Here is a 14,185-nt window from a genome sequence, read left to right as displayed (position 1 = left end):
AATTTTCTGAATTAGCACCCCAAACCGAATCTAAAGTTGACCAAAAACTGATTCGTAACTCTTTTGGTACTAATGTTAAAGAATGGTCCCTGGTCAAAAAAAAGTTGGGAACCACTGTGCCATAGTTTTTCAATAAATATTTCATAGAGTCTCAACCAATTCAGCGTAGTTTGAGGTAGCCACAGAAACAAAGCTTCTGGAGTATAAAAACTACTTTCAAAGTAAGTACCGGACAATTAAACAAAAAATAACACTTTCAAACTAGGAACTGAAAAAAAAATATCAAAATTTGTAAGAACAACAACAACAACAAACAATATTTTTATCCCACCTTTCTCCCCATAGGGACGCAAGGCAGCTAACAATGACATAATACAAAAGTGGGACTACATTGTGAGTACAAGGTCCACTGTAATGGATATTATGGTCACTGCGTGTTCAGCAAAACCCTGGGTCGATTAATCAGATGTTTGAGCAGTACATGAATATACACAGCCTGATTTTCCTCCTTCCTTTTCACAAGAAGGAAAACTAACCAGGATATAGGATGTAAACATAGTTTCTTGCTATGGCCAAACCAGGTTAAGTGCTTCAAAAGAAGCTAGTTTTAAAACAAGAAGACTATGGCCCCTTCCACACAGCTGGATAAAATCCCACATGTTCTGCTTTGAACTGGAATAAATGGCAGTGTGGACTCAGATAACCCAGTTCAAAGCAGATATGGTGGAATTTTCTGCCTTGATATTCTGGGTTATATGGCTATGTAGAAGGGCCCTTAGTTTCCGTCCTAGATCTTGCTAATTTTGGTGCTTACATAGGAAAAAAAGAGACTCATATACATGGCACACGGGTTTATCTCAGTTGATTAAACCAAGATTATGAGTTTCCCATGATGTGCAAATTGGATCTTGAGCTGTCCTTCCCCCCCAAGAGAAAGCCTGCTTGTAAAGGAACGGGAAGGGTAGTACCTCCTGATACGAGATGAGCACCTCACAATGCTTCTCCTCCTTCCTGGCCTCAATTTCCTTGTAGAGCTCCTGCATGGTGAGGTACATGATACCTGGTTCCTTCTCTGAGCCCAGCATGGTGTGGGTTTTCCCAGCACCTGTTGCGCCATAGGCAAAAACTGGAAAAAGAAGAGTAAGATCCACTGAGTTATTTTCCAAACTCTAGTAATAAAGCTGTACCTCATCCTACCCTTATCTGCCTTAGAATCATAGAATCATAGAATAGTAGAGTTGGAAGAGACCTCATGGGCCATCTAGTCCAACCCCCTGCCAAGAAGCAGGAAATCGCATTCAAAGCACCCCCGACAGATGGCCATCCAGCCTCTGTTTAAAAGCCTCCAAAGAAGGAGCCTCCACCACAGTCTGGGGGAGAGAGTTCCACTGCCGAACAGCCCTCACAGTGAGGAAGTTCTTCCTGATGTTCAGGTGGAATCTCCTTTCCTGTAGTTTGAAGCCATTGTTCCGTGTCCTAGTCTGCAGGGCAGCAGAAAACAAGCTTGCTCCCTCCTCCCTATGACTTCCCCTCACATATTTGTACATGGCTATCATGTCTCCTCTCAGCCTTCTCTTCTGCAGGCTAAACATGCCCAGTTCTTTAAGCCTCTCCTCATAGGGCTTGTTCTCCAGACCTTTGATCATTTTAGTTGCCCTCCTCTGGACGCTCTCCAGCTTGTCAACATCTCCCTTCAACTGTGGTGCCCAAAATTGGACACAGTATTCCAGGTGTGGTCTGACCAAGGCAGAGTAGAGGGGGAGCATGACTTTTCTGGATCTAGACGCTATTCCCCTATTGATGCAGGCCAAAATCCCATTGGCTTTCTTAGCAGCCGCATCACATTGCTGGCTCATGTTTAACTTGTTGTCCACAAGGACTCCAAGATCTTTTTCACATGTACTGCTGTCTAGCCAGGTGTCCCCCATTCTGTATCTTTGATTTCCATTTTTTCTGCCGAAGTGAAGTATCTTGCATTTGTCCCTGTTGAACTTCATTTTGTTAGTTTCGGCCCATCTCTCTAGTCTGTCAAGATCGTTTTGAATTCTGCTCCTTTCTTCTGGAGTGTTGGCTATCCCTCCCAGTTTGGTGTCATCTGCAAACTTGATGATCGTGCCTTCTAACCCTTCGTCTAAGTCATTAATAAAGATGTTGAACAGAACCAGGCCCAGGACAGAACCCTGCGGCACTCCACTCGTGACTTCTTTCCAAGATGAAGACGACGCATTGGTGAGCACCCTTTGGGTTCGTTCGCTTAGCCAATTACAGATCCACCTAACCGTAGTTTTGTCTAGCCCACATTTTACTAGTTTGTTTGCCAGAAGGTTGTGAGGGACTTTGTCGAAGGCCTTACTGAAATCCAGGTACGCTACATCTACGGCATTCCCTGTATCGACCCAACTCGTAACTCTGTCGAAAAAAGAGATCAGATTAGTCTGGCATGACTTGTTTTTGGTAAATCCGTGTTGACTATTAGCAATGACTGCATCTGTTTCTAAGTGTTTGCAGACCACTTCCTTAATGATCTTTTCCAGAATCTTGCCTGGTATCGATGTGAGGCTGACCGGACGGTAATTGTTTGGGTCATTCTTTTTCCCCTTCTTGAAGATAGGGACCACATTCGCCCTCCTCCAATCTGCTGGGACTTCTCCTGTTCTCCAAGAACTCTCAAATATGATCGCCAGTGGTTCTGAAATAACTTCCGCTAGTTCCTTCAGTACTCTTGGATGTAGTTGATCTGGCCCTGGCGACTTGAATTCGTTTAGAGTGGCCAGGTGTTCCTGGACAACTTGTTTCCCTATTTGGGGTTGGATTTCCCCAAATCCTTCGTCCATTTCATGTTGCTGAGGTTGAATCATAGAATCATAGAATCATAGAATAGTAGAGTTGGAAGAGACCTCAAGGGCCATCTAGTCCAACCCCCCGCTAAGAAGCAGGAAATCGCATTCAAAGCACCCCCGACAGATGGCCATCCAGCCTCTGCTTAAAAGCCTCCAAAGAAGGAGCCTCCACCACGGCCCGGGGGAGAGAGTTCCACTGCCGAACAGCCCTCACAGTGAGGAAGTTCTTCCTGATGTTCAGGTGGAATCTCCTTTCCTGTAGTTTGAAGCCATTGTTCCGTGTCCTAGTCTGCAGGGCAGCAGAAAATAAGCTTGCTCCCTCCTCCCTATGACTTCCCCTCACATATTTGTACATGGCTATCATGTCTCCTCTCAGCCTTCTCTTCTGCAGGCTAAACATGCCCAGCTCTTTAAGCCTCTCCTCATAGGGCTTGTTCTCCAGACCCTTAATCATTTTAGTTGCCCTCCTCTGGACGCTTTCCAGCTTGTCAGCATCTCCCTTCATCTGCGGTGCCCAAAACTGGACACAGTATTCCAGGTGTGGTCTGACCAAGGCAGAATAGAGGGGGAGCATGACTTCCCTGGATCTAGACGTTATTCCCCTATTGATGCAGGCCAAAATCCCATTGGCTTTTTTAGCTGCCGCATCACATTGTAGGCTCATGTTTAACTTGTTGTCCACGAGGACTCCAAGATCTTTATGAAGATGGCTTTCTTTTTGTGAGAAGACCGAGGCAAAGAAGGTATTAAGCAGTTCTGCCTTTTCCCTGTCCCCTGTTGCTATCACCCCATCTTCTCCTCGCAGAGGCCCTATCGCCTCCTTTTTCTTCCTTTTTCTACCAACGTAAGCAAAAAAGCCTTTTTTGTTGTTTTTAATGTCCCTGGCAAGCCTGAGCTCATTTTGCGCTTTAGCCTTGCGAACCTTTTCCCTACAGGAGTTGGCTATACGTTTGAATTCTTCTTTGGTGATTTCTCCCCTTTTCCACTTCTTGTGCATGTCACTTTTGAGTTTTAGCTCAGTTAGAAGTTCTTTGGACATCCATTCTGGCTTCTTCGCATGTGCCATATTTTTTTTCTTTGTTGGCACTGTTTGCATTTGCGCCTTGAGTATTTCACTTTTAAAAAATTCCCATCCATCGTTAACTCCCTTGTCTTTTAATATTGGCATCCATGGAATGCTGCTCAGTATTTCCTTCGGTCATTAAGGTCATTAAGCCTTACATTGCTTAATGACCAAGGCCTAAACATATCTGCAAGATTACCTGCCCCTGTGTGAGCTTACCATCCAGTTCTGGCTGCAGAACTCTGCAAAGTTAACTTTTAGGGCTACGACCTCTAAATTCCTCCCTGGGGGAGCCATTTTTGAGAAGCTCCCTGTGAGATAGTTTATCTTTCTCCCTCCTACTGCCATCCCAGTGTGTTAATATCATTTCAAGGGAAGGCTCCCTTGGCAACAAAGCAACAAAATGCAAAATTAGTTTCAGAAAGTGATGTTTGATAGGGCAAATAGTAGAAGGAGTTAAACTTCAAATGTCTCTCATCCTCCACAGCTGAGGCAGCTGATCTGGATTCCCTGTGGCTGCTATTTACAAAACAAATAATGTCCACATTAGTTGCATTTGCACACATAAATGTCAGCTCTAGTTTGGATTTCAATTACAATCCATAACCTCCCATAGCAATGCTTTTATTTTAGATATTTGGCATTTCAGACACTTACATAAGGACCGTTGTTTTTGGGACGTCTTTTGGTTTCATAAAGGTTTGTCAGAGGTACAATTTTGTTTGATACACTTCTGATCACTTTGTTGTCATATGTCACAGTTACAAAGGGACATGGTTACATGTCATGTGAGTTTTGATTTCATTTGTAGCTTTTAGTGCACTGGGAAGCATGTGTTCCTCGTGCACTCAGGTAAGCACAGAGTAATGGGTACATTAATATACTTGAAGTCTTAGATCAATTTATAATTATAATTTAATTATAATGTATAATAATTTATAAATATATAATATATTGTATATATGTTATATTGTATATAATATTGATAATATTATAATGTAAAGGCCCGGGCTGTGGCGCAGGCTGGAGAGCAAGCCAGCTGCAACCAGCTGCAATGAATCACTCTGACCAGGAGGTCATGAGTTCGAGGCCCGCTTGGAGCCTATGTTTGTCTTGTCTTTGTTCTATGTTAAAAAGGCATTGAATGTTTGCCTATATGTGTAATGTGATCCGCCCTGAGTCCCCTTCGGGGTGAGAAAGGCGGAATATAAATGCTGTAAATAAATAAATAAATATTATACTAATAATAATACAATATAATAATATTAATTATATATTATATATTAAATGTAATATTACTAATAATATTACCATATAATGATATAGTACAATATAGTAATTTAATGCTTATATTGTGCTATGCTAATAATATATTGTATGTACATTTGATTTGTATGCCGCTCTGAGTCCCCTTCGGGGTGAGAAGAACAGGATATAAATGTAGTAAATAAATAAATAATAGATCAAGGTACAAGGAAATGTTCACAAATAAATGGTATCTGAAGCCGCTCAAATTCAAGAGAATTATAAAGGGAGGAGGTCAGCTTAGTATGGTGGTTTGAGCATTGGACTACAATTCTGGAAACCAGGATTCAAACATCTACATGAAACCGTTGGGTGAGGTCATCCGGAGTTTGGGAGTTCGGTGTCATCTGTACGGAGATGGAACACAACTCTACTACTCTTTTCCACCAAAATCCAAGGAAGCTCACCAGATCCTGGACCAATATCTGGCAGTTGTGATGGGCTGAATGAGGGATAACAAACTGAAGCTTAAATCCAGACAAGACAGAGGTCCTCCTGGTCAATTGTGAAACCGATTGGGGTATAGGGTGGCAACCTGTGCTCGATGGGGTTACACTCCCCCTGAGGGCACAAATCTACAGTTTGGGGGTCCTCCTGGACTCAGCGCTGGCCCTGGAGCCCCAGGTATCATCGGTGGCCAGGAGGGCTTTCGCACAATTAAAGCTTGTGTGCCAACTGCGCCTGTACCTCGAGAAGCTGGATCTGGCCACGGTGGTCTATGCCTTAGTTCTGTGGTTCTCAACCTGTGGGTCCCCAGATGTTTTGGCTTTCAACTCCCAGAAATCCTAACAGCTGGTAAATTGGCTGGGATTTCTGGGAGTTGTAAGCCAAAACACCTGGGAACCCACAGGTTGAGAACCACTGCTTAGTTACATCTTGTTTGAATTACTGCAATGCACTCTGCATGAGGCTGCCTTTTGTTGGGAATGGAAGAGCCGTTAAGCTCTAATCACCCTCTTTTATGAGGCAAATTCCCATTAAAATAGCAGAGTAAAGAATTGCAGCAGCGTGTGACTTACACGAGTGTGAGTTTTGAAAGGCCTCTGTGTATTCATCAGGAAGGCAAAAGGGATGCAAAGTTAGCTTTAAAGATTAAAAGCATTTATTGAGGTAAAAAGAAATCAATTAAAGGATAGAAAAGGTTTGGACCTAACTAGCTAATCTATCCTGTTCTAATACACATAGATGGATTAAAATAACAAAGCTCTATAGATAGGCTACATCTTGACTATTAGAGGACAGAGGTACGTCCTCTCTGGAACAAAGCAGGAAGCTGGAATGGCGGTCAGCCTCGTGGGTCTGGTCGCTTCTTCTCTAGGGCCATAAACATTCCAAAGGACCAAATTGGGGAAGTTACGTCAGAGCCCTAGGAGAGATTACATTTCTAGGAACATCAAAGGGTGGGCTGACCTAAATAGGATGGGAACCAGGAAACAATGGTGAATCCTATCTAGGCATGTTTTGGAAACGGGGAAAGGATTCCCTCAATCTAACCTGCACTTTGAATTGGGACTGGAAACTTATAGGCAGCCAGTGGAGCTGCTTTAATAGGGATAGAGTATGTTCCCTATAGCTTGCTCCCATGAGGAGCCTACCTGCTGATCTTTTCACTAATTGCAATTTCCGAGCCATCTTCAAAGGTGTTGGGATTCATCCTGGACTACTCAAGTCTAAATGTAGTCCGATGTCCACGACCTGAAAGCTCCGTATTGTTCAGAATGTGGCAGCCAGGCTACTCACAAGAACACCCATGAAATGCCACATAACACCAGTGCTGCAGCATCTGCATTGGCTTCCAACTGATTACCGTGGTCTATATAAGATGCTAGTTCTGACCTTTAAAACTCTTTACGGCCAGGGCCCATCGTACCTTAGGGACAGTCTCTCCTTCTCCCATCATCGGAGGTCGCAACGACCATCCCAACAAGACTTACTTTATGTACCGGGTCCTAGAGAAGTGCACTTGGAAAGGACCAGACGCAGAGCTTTTTCTATTTCTGCCCCTACCTTATGGAATGCCTTGCCGCCCTATATGAGAGCCATGCGTGAGTTAGGGCCTTTTACCCTAGCACTCAAGACCTGGCTCTTTACTAGAGCTTTTAATCTATGTTAATTTTATCAATATTTGTATGTATATATTTTTATCCTTTACAATTTTATCTTGTAAATCACCTAGAGCATCTTGGATGGAGGGCGATTAATAAGTAATTAAATGATGATGATGATGATAGATGATAATCTGACTATATTTAGACTTGAGTAGTCCAGGATGAATCCCAACACCTTTGAAGATGGCTCGGAAATTGCAATTAGTAAAAAGATCAGCAGGCAGGCTCCTCATGGGAGCAAGCTATAAGGAACATACTATATCCCTATTAAAGCAGCTCCACTGGCTGCCTATAAGTTTCCAGTCCCAATTCAAAGTACAGGTTATTACCTACAAAGCCCCATACGGTTTACGAGACCCCATCTCCATCCTATGAACCTGCAGGGCTCTAAGACCGCTGGAGAGGCCCTCCTCTTGGCCCCACCTTGTCACAAGCGCCGTTGGTGGGGAAAAGGGAGACAGCCTTCTCGATTGCGGCCCCCAGGGTTCTCCCCAGGGAGATCAGGCAGGCCCCCAAACTTCAAACTTTTCAGAGAGATCTGAACACTTGGCTATTCAGTCCTTCAGTAATGGCTAATAGAACCTCCAACAATTGAAGGACCTAACTTGGGTGAAGTTTACCCTGGTGTTGATATTAATTTGACTCGTGACTGGGTAGTCCAAATGAAAGCAAACAACAAACAACAAAAACAATGAAATAAAGGAAGGGTTATAAAATCACACATTTCCCTTGCATATATTCTTAACAAGCTGGTTTGTCTGTTGATAGAAAAAAACCCACCCCCTTTTTCCCCTTTAGGGAGTTTCTTTCAAACAGTGTGTAGAGAATTTCTCTCTTTATGTGACCACGAAAGTGACTAGCTTAAAGTCTGCCTCACAATCACTATGGCTGTAATCCACTTCACACTTACAGTATGAGTTAAATCTCAGTAAATATGCAGACAATTGTAGTACAAGTGGGTGAAACCTCAGGGTCAAGCTGTAAGTATGAATAGCCAGCCTCAGCTACTTAGAAGTCATCCTTCCACTCACATATCTGATGCTGAATATTAAAATGAGAAGAGGGAGAGAAGACGTAGTTGAGCCATTAGAAAGGAAGATTATTTGGACCAGAGATAGAGTGCAAGTGTGACGCACATCTTGCTCTCTTAGTATAGAAATATTCCAAGTGGTCCAAGTCCAAACACTCTCCTAATGAGTCCTTCCAAAATTAAACTGAAGTGGGGAGAGTGTGCTATTTTAAAATGCTTGTCAATTAGTATGGGGACCATAGAAAGATAGGCACAAAGTAGTGTCCTGTTTTGGTCCAAAGGGGGTCATAAAGCCTATGAAGTCTTACAATTCAGTCCACAGGTGTCAACAAATGAGTATAATTTGAGTCTTTTTCTTAACCATGGGGCAGTCGTCCTCAACCTGGCACTCTTCAGAAGCACCTGACCATCACCTCTCGTAAGTATAAACTGTGTTGTCAAGAAATGATGTGCATTACAGTCCACTACATTACAGTCCACTACAGTGATAGTTGTGCCACCTATTACACTGTAAATCCCCACCACTAGTGCTACGATCACCAAACTCAGCTCTCATCTTACCAGAGCAGTTGTACCCATTCAGGACACTGTCCAGGATGCCTTTGGTCGTATTCTCAAACACCTCTGCTTGGGTAGAGCTCTCTCCAAACACTCGGTCAAAAGCAAAAATCAGGTTCTTGCCCTTCCTTTTGGAAGCTGAGTCCTGGGTTTGGAAATTCACAGGGAAGCCCGGCAGGTTGGACTCTTCCGGGTCAAACACTAGCATGGTGTTACCAGCCACTTGCACCACACTTTGGCGATTTGCTTCCTGCTCCCGCGGGGTCTGTGGACGCACCCGCACCACTACTGTCACGCTGCCTTCTTCGGCAGGCGGTGCAGGCACCATCGTTGCAGAGGCCTGTGTCAAAGGGAAGATGGGAAGACATCAACATATACCATACAAACCTAGAGTCATATCCATATATAGATCCCAATACATTAGTGGAGCACTTTTGAAAGAGTTCTCTGGAAACAACAATTGCATGTGAGATAAGTGAAGACAAAATAGAAACCAAAAACAACACATATTTATGACAGAAAATTACTAATAGTTCTTATTGTATTGAACAAATAACCATGTAGCTTTCCCCCGAGTTCTTGCCAATGTCCCTACTATCTTTCTGCATTTCAGGGCCCAAAGCAGGACAATAAATTCATCTTCGTATTCAGCGCTGCTAAGGGAACAAATTTACAGCTGTCTTCCGCCACAAGGGATTAAGGGCCAAAGACATCCATGGATTGATTGTATGGGCTAATCAATGCATTCATTTGTTGCAAGATTATAAATGTGGGTTTTAATAAAAGCTGCCCTCTCGGGAAAGAGCAATCACTTCTGAAAGCCTTGTAGTAAGGCAGCCACTGTTTATTTACCTTTACTATTCAGAACATGCTTGCACTGCCGGTTTCCTAAAGGGCCCTTTTCCCATTTCTTTTCTCTGACATGTGGCCGGAATAGTTTAGAAGCCTCCCCAAATGGAAGAAAACATGCCATCCCCTGTTGTCGAACATGTGGTGCTTCAAAAATATAGTATAAATTTGGAATCAATCAATCCTGCAATTTGGAGAATCCAACATTTTGGAATTCCTTCCCAAGGAATCGAAAGTGATGTAATTTACAATTTTCATCACAGGCAAAAAAAAAATTTTTCCTTTGAAATTAAATACATCTGTCATTATGGCTAAACTTGAATCTGTTGTTAATCTATGGTTTGCATGAAAAAGTTGCATTTCTTGAAACATAGCAATATAATTTAAGAAGCTGGTACATTTCAATGAACATAAGGGTCCTTCCACACAGCCACATAACCCAGAATATCAAGGCAGATAATCAACAATATCTGGTTTGAATTGGACTATCTGAGTCCACGCTGCCATATAATCCAATTCAATGTGGATTTTATACAGCTGTATGAAAGGGGACATAGTTAAGCTCAATCCCATGTATGGACAACACTGCAAAGCTAAAACAGGAAGGAATGTCTCTAAATTCCTCCTAGGTCTTCTACACTGCCATATAATCCAGATTATCAAAGCAGATAATCCACATTGAGTCTACACTTGTCATATAATCCAGTTCAACACAGATAGTCTGTATTCAGAAACTGGGTTATATGGCAGTGTAGATCCATTCTAAACTTGCAGGTTTTGTGTGATAGTAACATTATTTAAAAGCAGTGTTGATGTGGCCTAAGGGAAATGTTTACAAGCCTCACTGTCTGCTCTCGTGTATCAGTGCAATTGATTTGGAATGGGAGGGGGAATCAATTTGATTTCAAAAGACAAAAATCCCTTGCTGGTCAACTAGAGGCAATCTTCATTAGCCAGTAGTAGCTAGTAACAAACAATGGACAGAAATAATAAGGATTTTTTTTTACTTTTAGTTGTTTTGGGGATTGACATGTTCTTATTAACTCCAATTAGACTAAGGATGTATATGTGTGTGTGAGAGAGAGAGAATAATTATAATGACACTGGCATTACAGTTTTTCTGCAAAGAGCTCAGAGTTGCTAAAGCCATTAAATCCATTAAAGGTCTATACCCTCTCATTTTTTTTCAATCTTGTTTCATAGGGTCCAGTCACATCAACCTTCACTGGGCAGTGTGAAGTGCATTAAGATATGACAGGACAGTACCATAATGTATATTGTTTTAAATGCCTTTTAATGATTTATCTTGATTGCTTGCAATGTTTTATATTTATATGTTTGACTGCTGTTTGATTTTGTATTGTATTCATAACATGTTGGAAGCCGCTTTGGGTCCCCACTGTGGGAGAAAAGCAGCATATAAACTACAACTTCCAAATGACAAAATCAATCCCATCCCAATCCCACCAGTATTCAAATTTGGGTGTATCGGATATTTGTGCCAGATTTGGTCCAGTGAATGAAAATACATCCTGCATATCAGATTTACATTAAGATTCATAACAGAAACAAAATGACAGTTACGAAGTAGCATCAAAAATAATTTTATGGTTGGGGATCACCACATCATGAGGAATGTATTAAGGGGTCGCGGCATTAAGTAGGTTGAGAACCGCTGCAATAGGTTATGATCCTAACAGGTCATAATCCTCATTAGGTTTTGGATCACAACAGGTCATAATCCAATAGCCCAATAATTCAATCTGGATTTGAAATGGCAATGTAGAAGAGGACAGAATCCCTGTCCTATTGGGACTGTTGAGTGTATTTTAATGCTCCCTGCACCATCCTCCCATCTTATGGCTTCCATATGAAGCCCTAGGTGCATCTACAGTAGAGTCTCACTTATCCAACATAAACGGGCTAGTAGAATGTTGAATAAGCGAAAATGTTGGATAATAATAAACATCAAATTACATTATGATTTTACAAATTAAGCACCAAAAATTCATGTTCTACAACAAATTGACAGAAAAAGCAGTTCAATACACCGTAACGTTATGTAGTAATTACTGGATTTACGGATTTAGCACCAAAACATCACAATGTATAGAAAACATTGACTACAAAAACACTGACTACTAAAAGGCAGACTGTGTTGGATAATACTGAACGATGGATAAGCGAAGGTTGGATAAACAAGACTCTACTGTACTCTGCAGAATTAATGTAAGTTGACACTTTAACTTCCCTGCTCAATGCTATAGGAGTCTGGTATCTGAAGTTTGGTGAGGCTCCAGCACTCTTTGGCAGAGACATTGTAAAACTACAACTCCCATGATTTAATAGTATTGAGCAAGGACAGTTAAAGTGGTGTCAAACTGCATTAATTCTAGTGTAGATTGACCTTTAGTTTCTTACCCTACACAGGATCCCTGTGTTGGCCAATTATTTTTTGCAGCACTTCGATATACTCAAGTCAGACAGTGAGATCCCAAGGAGATCTGTTAAGAGCTACGTGATCTGTAAAATAACAGATCTCCACCTTCTCCAGTTGATCTCCACAGAAGCTTGGCTGAGAGCAGGAAAGGCAACTTTCCAGCCATTTGGGTCCATATTGTAGACTTAGAGCAGTCTGACATTATGTCAGAATACACTAAGTAGGCTGTTAGGAATTGTGGGAGTTGAAGTCCAAAACACCTGGAGGGCCCAAGTTTGCCCATGCCTGCTATAGAATGATGGGAAATGTAGTTTCACAAGGTCTTTAGTCTTCTTTGTCAAATAATGCTGGTGCCTCACTACACTACGAATTCCAGGATTCCATAACTTTGAGCCATGACAGTTAAAGCGGTGTCAAACTGCGTTGATTCTACAGTTCAGATGCACCCAGATTGTCTCCCTCCCTGAAGGATCTTCTGTCCCCATAACAAAGGAATGAATAACAATATATCCCTCGCCCCATATAAATATCATCTCCCGCCCCCTTACCGTAATCCCGCACGCGATTCAGCCTTCTCACCGCTCCAGTTCAAATCTTTAGGCACCGTCTACTCGCTTACTTCTGATTGGTCGGTTGGTCTTCGACTAGCGCCGCCCCGTTTCCTCTAATCCAATGGTTCTCAACGTTTGCGTCTTCAGCCGCTTTGAACTTCAGTTCCCAGAAGCACTAGCCAGCGCAAGCAATGGCAAAGGATTCTGGGAGTTGAAGTTCAAATCATTTGAAGAGCCTGACGTTGCGAATCTCTGTTCTAATCGGTCATTAGCCTTCTAGGTGACGCAAAGCACGTCTTAACTATGCGTTGAGTTTTCCGGTCTGCTAGGCAAGTGGAGTTTATATATCTGTGGAAAGAACTCTTGTCTGTTTGAGGCAGGCGTGAACGTTACAATTGGCCACCTTGATTAGCATTGAATAGCCTTTCAGCTTCGAGGTCTGGCGGGGGAGGGGGGATCTTTTCTTGGGAGGTGTTAGCTGGCCCTAATTGATTCATGTCTGGAATTCCTCTGTTTTCTGAGTAGTGCTCTTTATTTACTGTCCTGATTTTAGAAATTTTTAATACAGTAGAGTCTCACTTATCCAAGCCTTGCTTACCCAAGTTTCTGGATTATCCAAGCCATTTTTGTAGTCAATGTTTTCAATATATTGTGATATTTTGGTGCTAAATTCGTAAATACAGTAATTACAACATAACATTACTGCGTACTGAACTGCTTTTTCTGTCAAATTTGTTGTATAACATGATGATTTGGTGCTTAATTTGTAAAATCATAACCTAATTTGATGTTTAATAGGCTTTTCCTTAATCCCTCCTTATTATCCAAGATATTCGCTTATTCAAGCTTCTGCCAGCCCATTTAGCTTGGATAACTGAGACTCTGCTGTACTTGCATTAAGCAGCCAGACCTTGAAGCTGAAAGGCTATTCAATGTTAATCAAGGTGGACAATTGCAACGTTCACACCTGCCTCAAACAGACAAAAGTCCTTTCTCCCAACCTGGGCTTTCCACAGATATATAAACCCCTCCTGACTAGTTTCCAACCTCAGAGAATGCCTGCCATAAATGCAGGCGAACGTCAGGAAAGAATGCCTCTGGAACATGAAAGCCTTCGACAACACACGTCTTAACAGTTTACGGGCAGGAAGGGGAGAAATTAGTCCTTCTCATTGCTTTCAGCAACTTATTAATTCCTTTATTTATTCTTATCCTGCCTTTGTCCTGATTCAGAGACTCAAGATAGCATACAGCATGACACCATGCAATTAAGAGCAAAGCAAATGCATTAAAATATGACAATAAAACATATCTTATGTGCCTTGAATCATAATAATATTAAAACACAATTAAACCTACATTTAAAATGGATTCACTCCTTCCCCACTAATGCTGTAATTAGTGTTGGATATCCTCCTCTTTTTTCCTTAACTGGATTATA

General features: G+C 42.0%; 1 protein-coding gene across 1 annotated transcript in view; it reads right to left on the bottom strand.

Moving 5' to 3' along the window:
• Window positions 1-12,843, bottom strand: part of kif18b (kinesin family member 18B) — a 32,233-nt gene extending 19,390 nt beyond the window's left edge. The window contains exons 1-3 of the mRNA XM_008113223.3: window positions 12,742-12,843; window positions 8,908-9,244; window positions 969-1,126 (exon numbers count right to left, since the gene is read on the bottom strand). Of these exons, the coding sequence (XP_008111430.2) occupies window positions 969-1,126; window positions 8,908-9,232 (483 nt within the window). The 5' untranslated portion in view covers window positions 9,233-9,244; window positions 12,742-12,843. The remainder of the gene's footprint in view (window positions 1-968; window positions 1,127-8,907; window positions 9,245-12,741) is intronic.
• Between the last annotated feature and the right edge of the window lie 1,342 nt (window positions 12,844-14,185).

This window comes from Anolis carolinensis, chromosome 6 (genome assembly GCF_035594765.1).
Source record: "Anolis carolinensis isolate JA03-04 chromosome 6, rAnoCar3.1.pri, whole genome shotgun sequence".
Lineage (NCBI taxonomy): Eukaryota > Metazoa > Chordata > Lepidosauria > Squamata > Dactyloidae > Anolis > Anolis carolinensis.
Note: the sequence above shows the minus strand (reverse complement) of the source record. Positions and strands in the feature narration are given on the sequence as shown.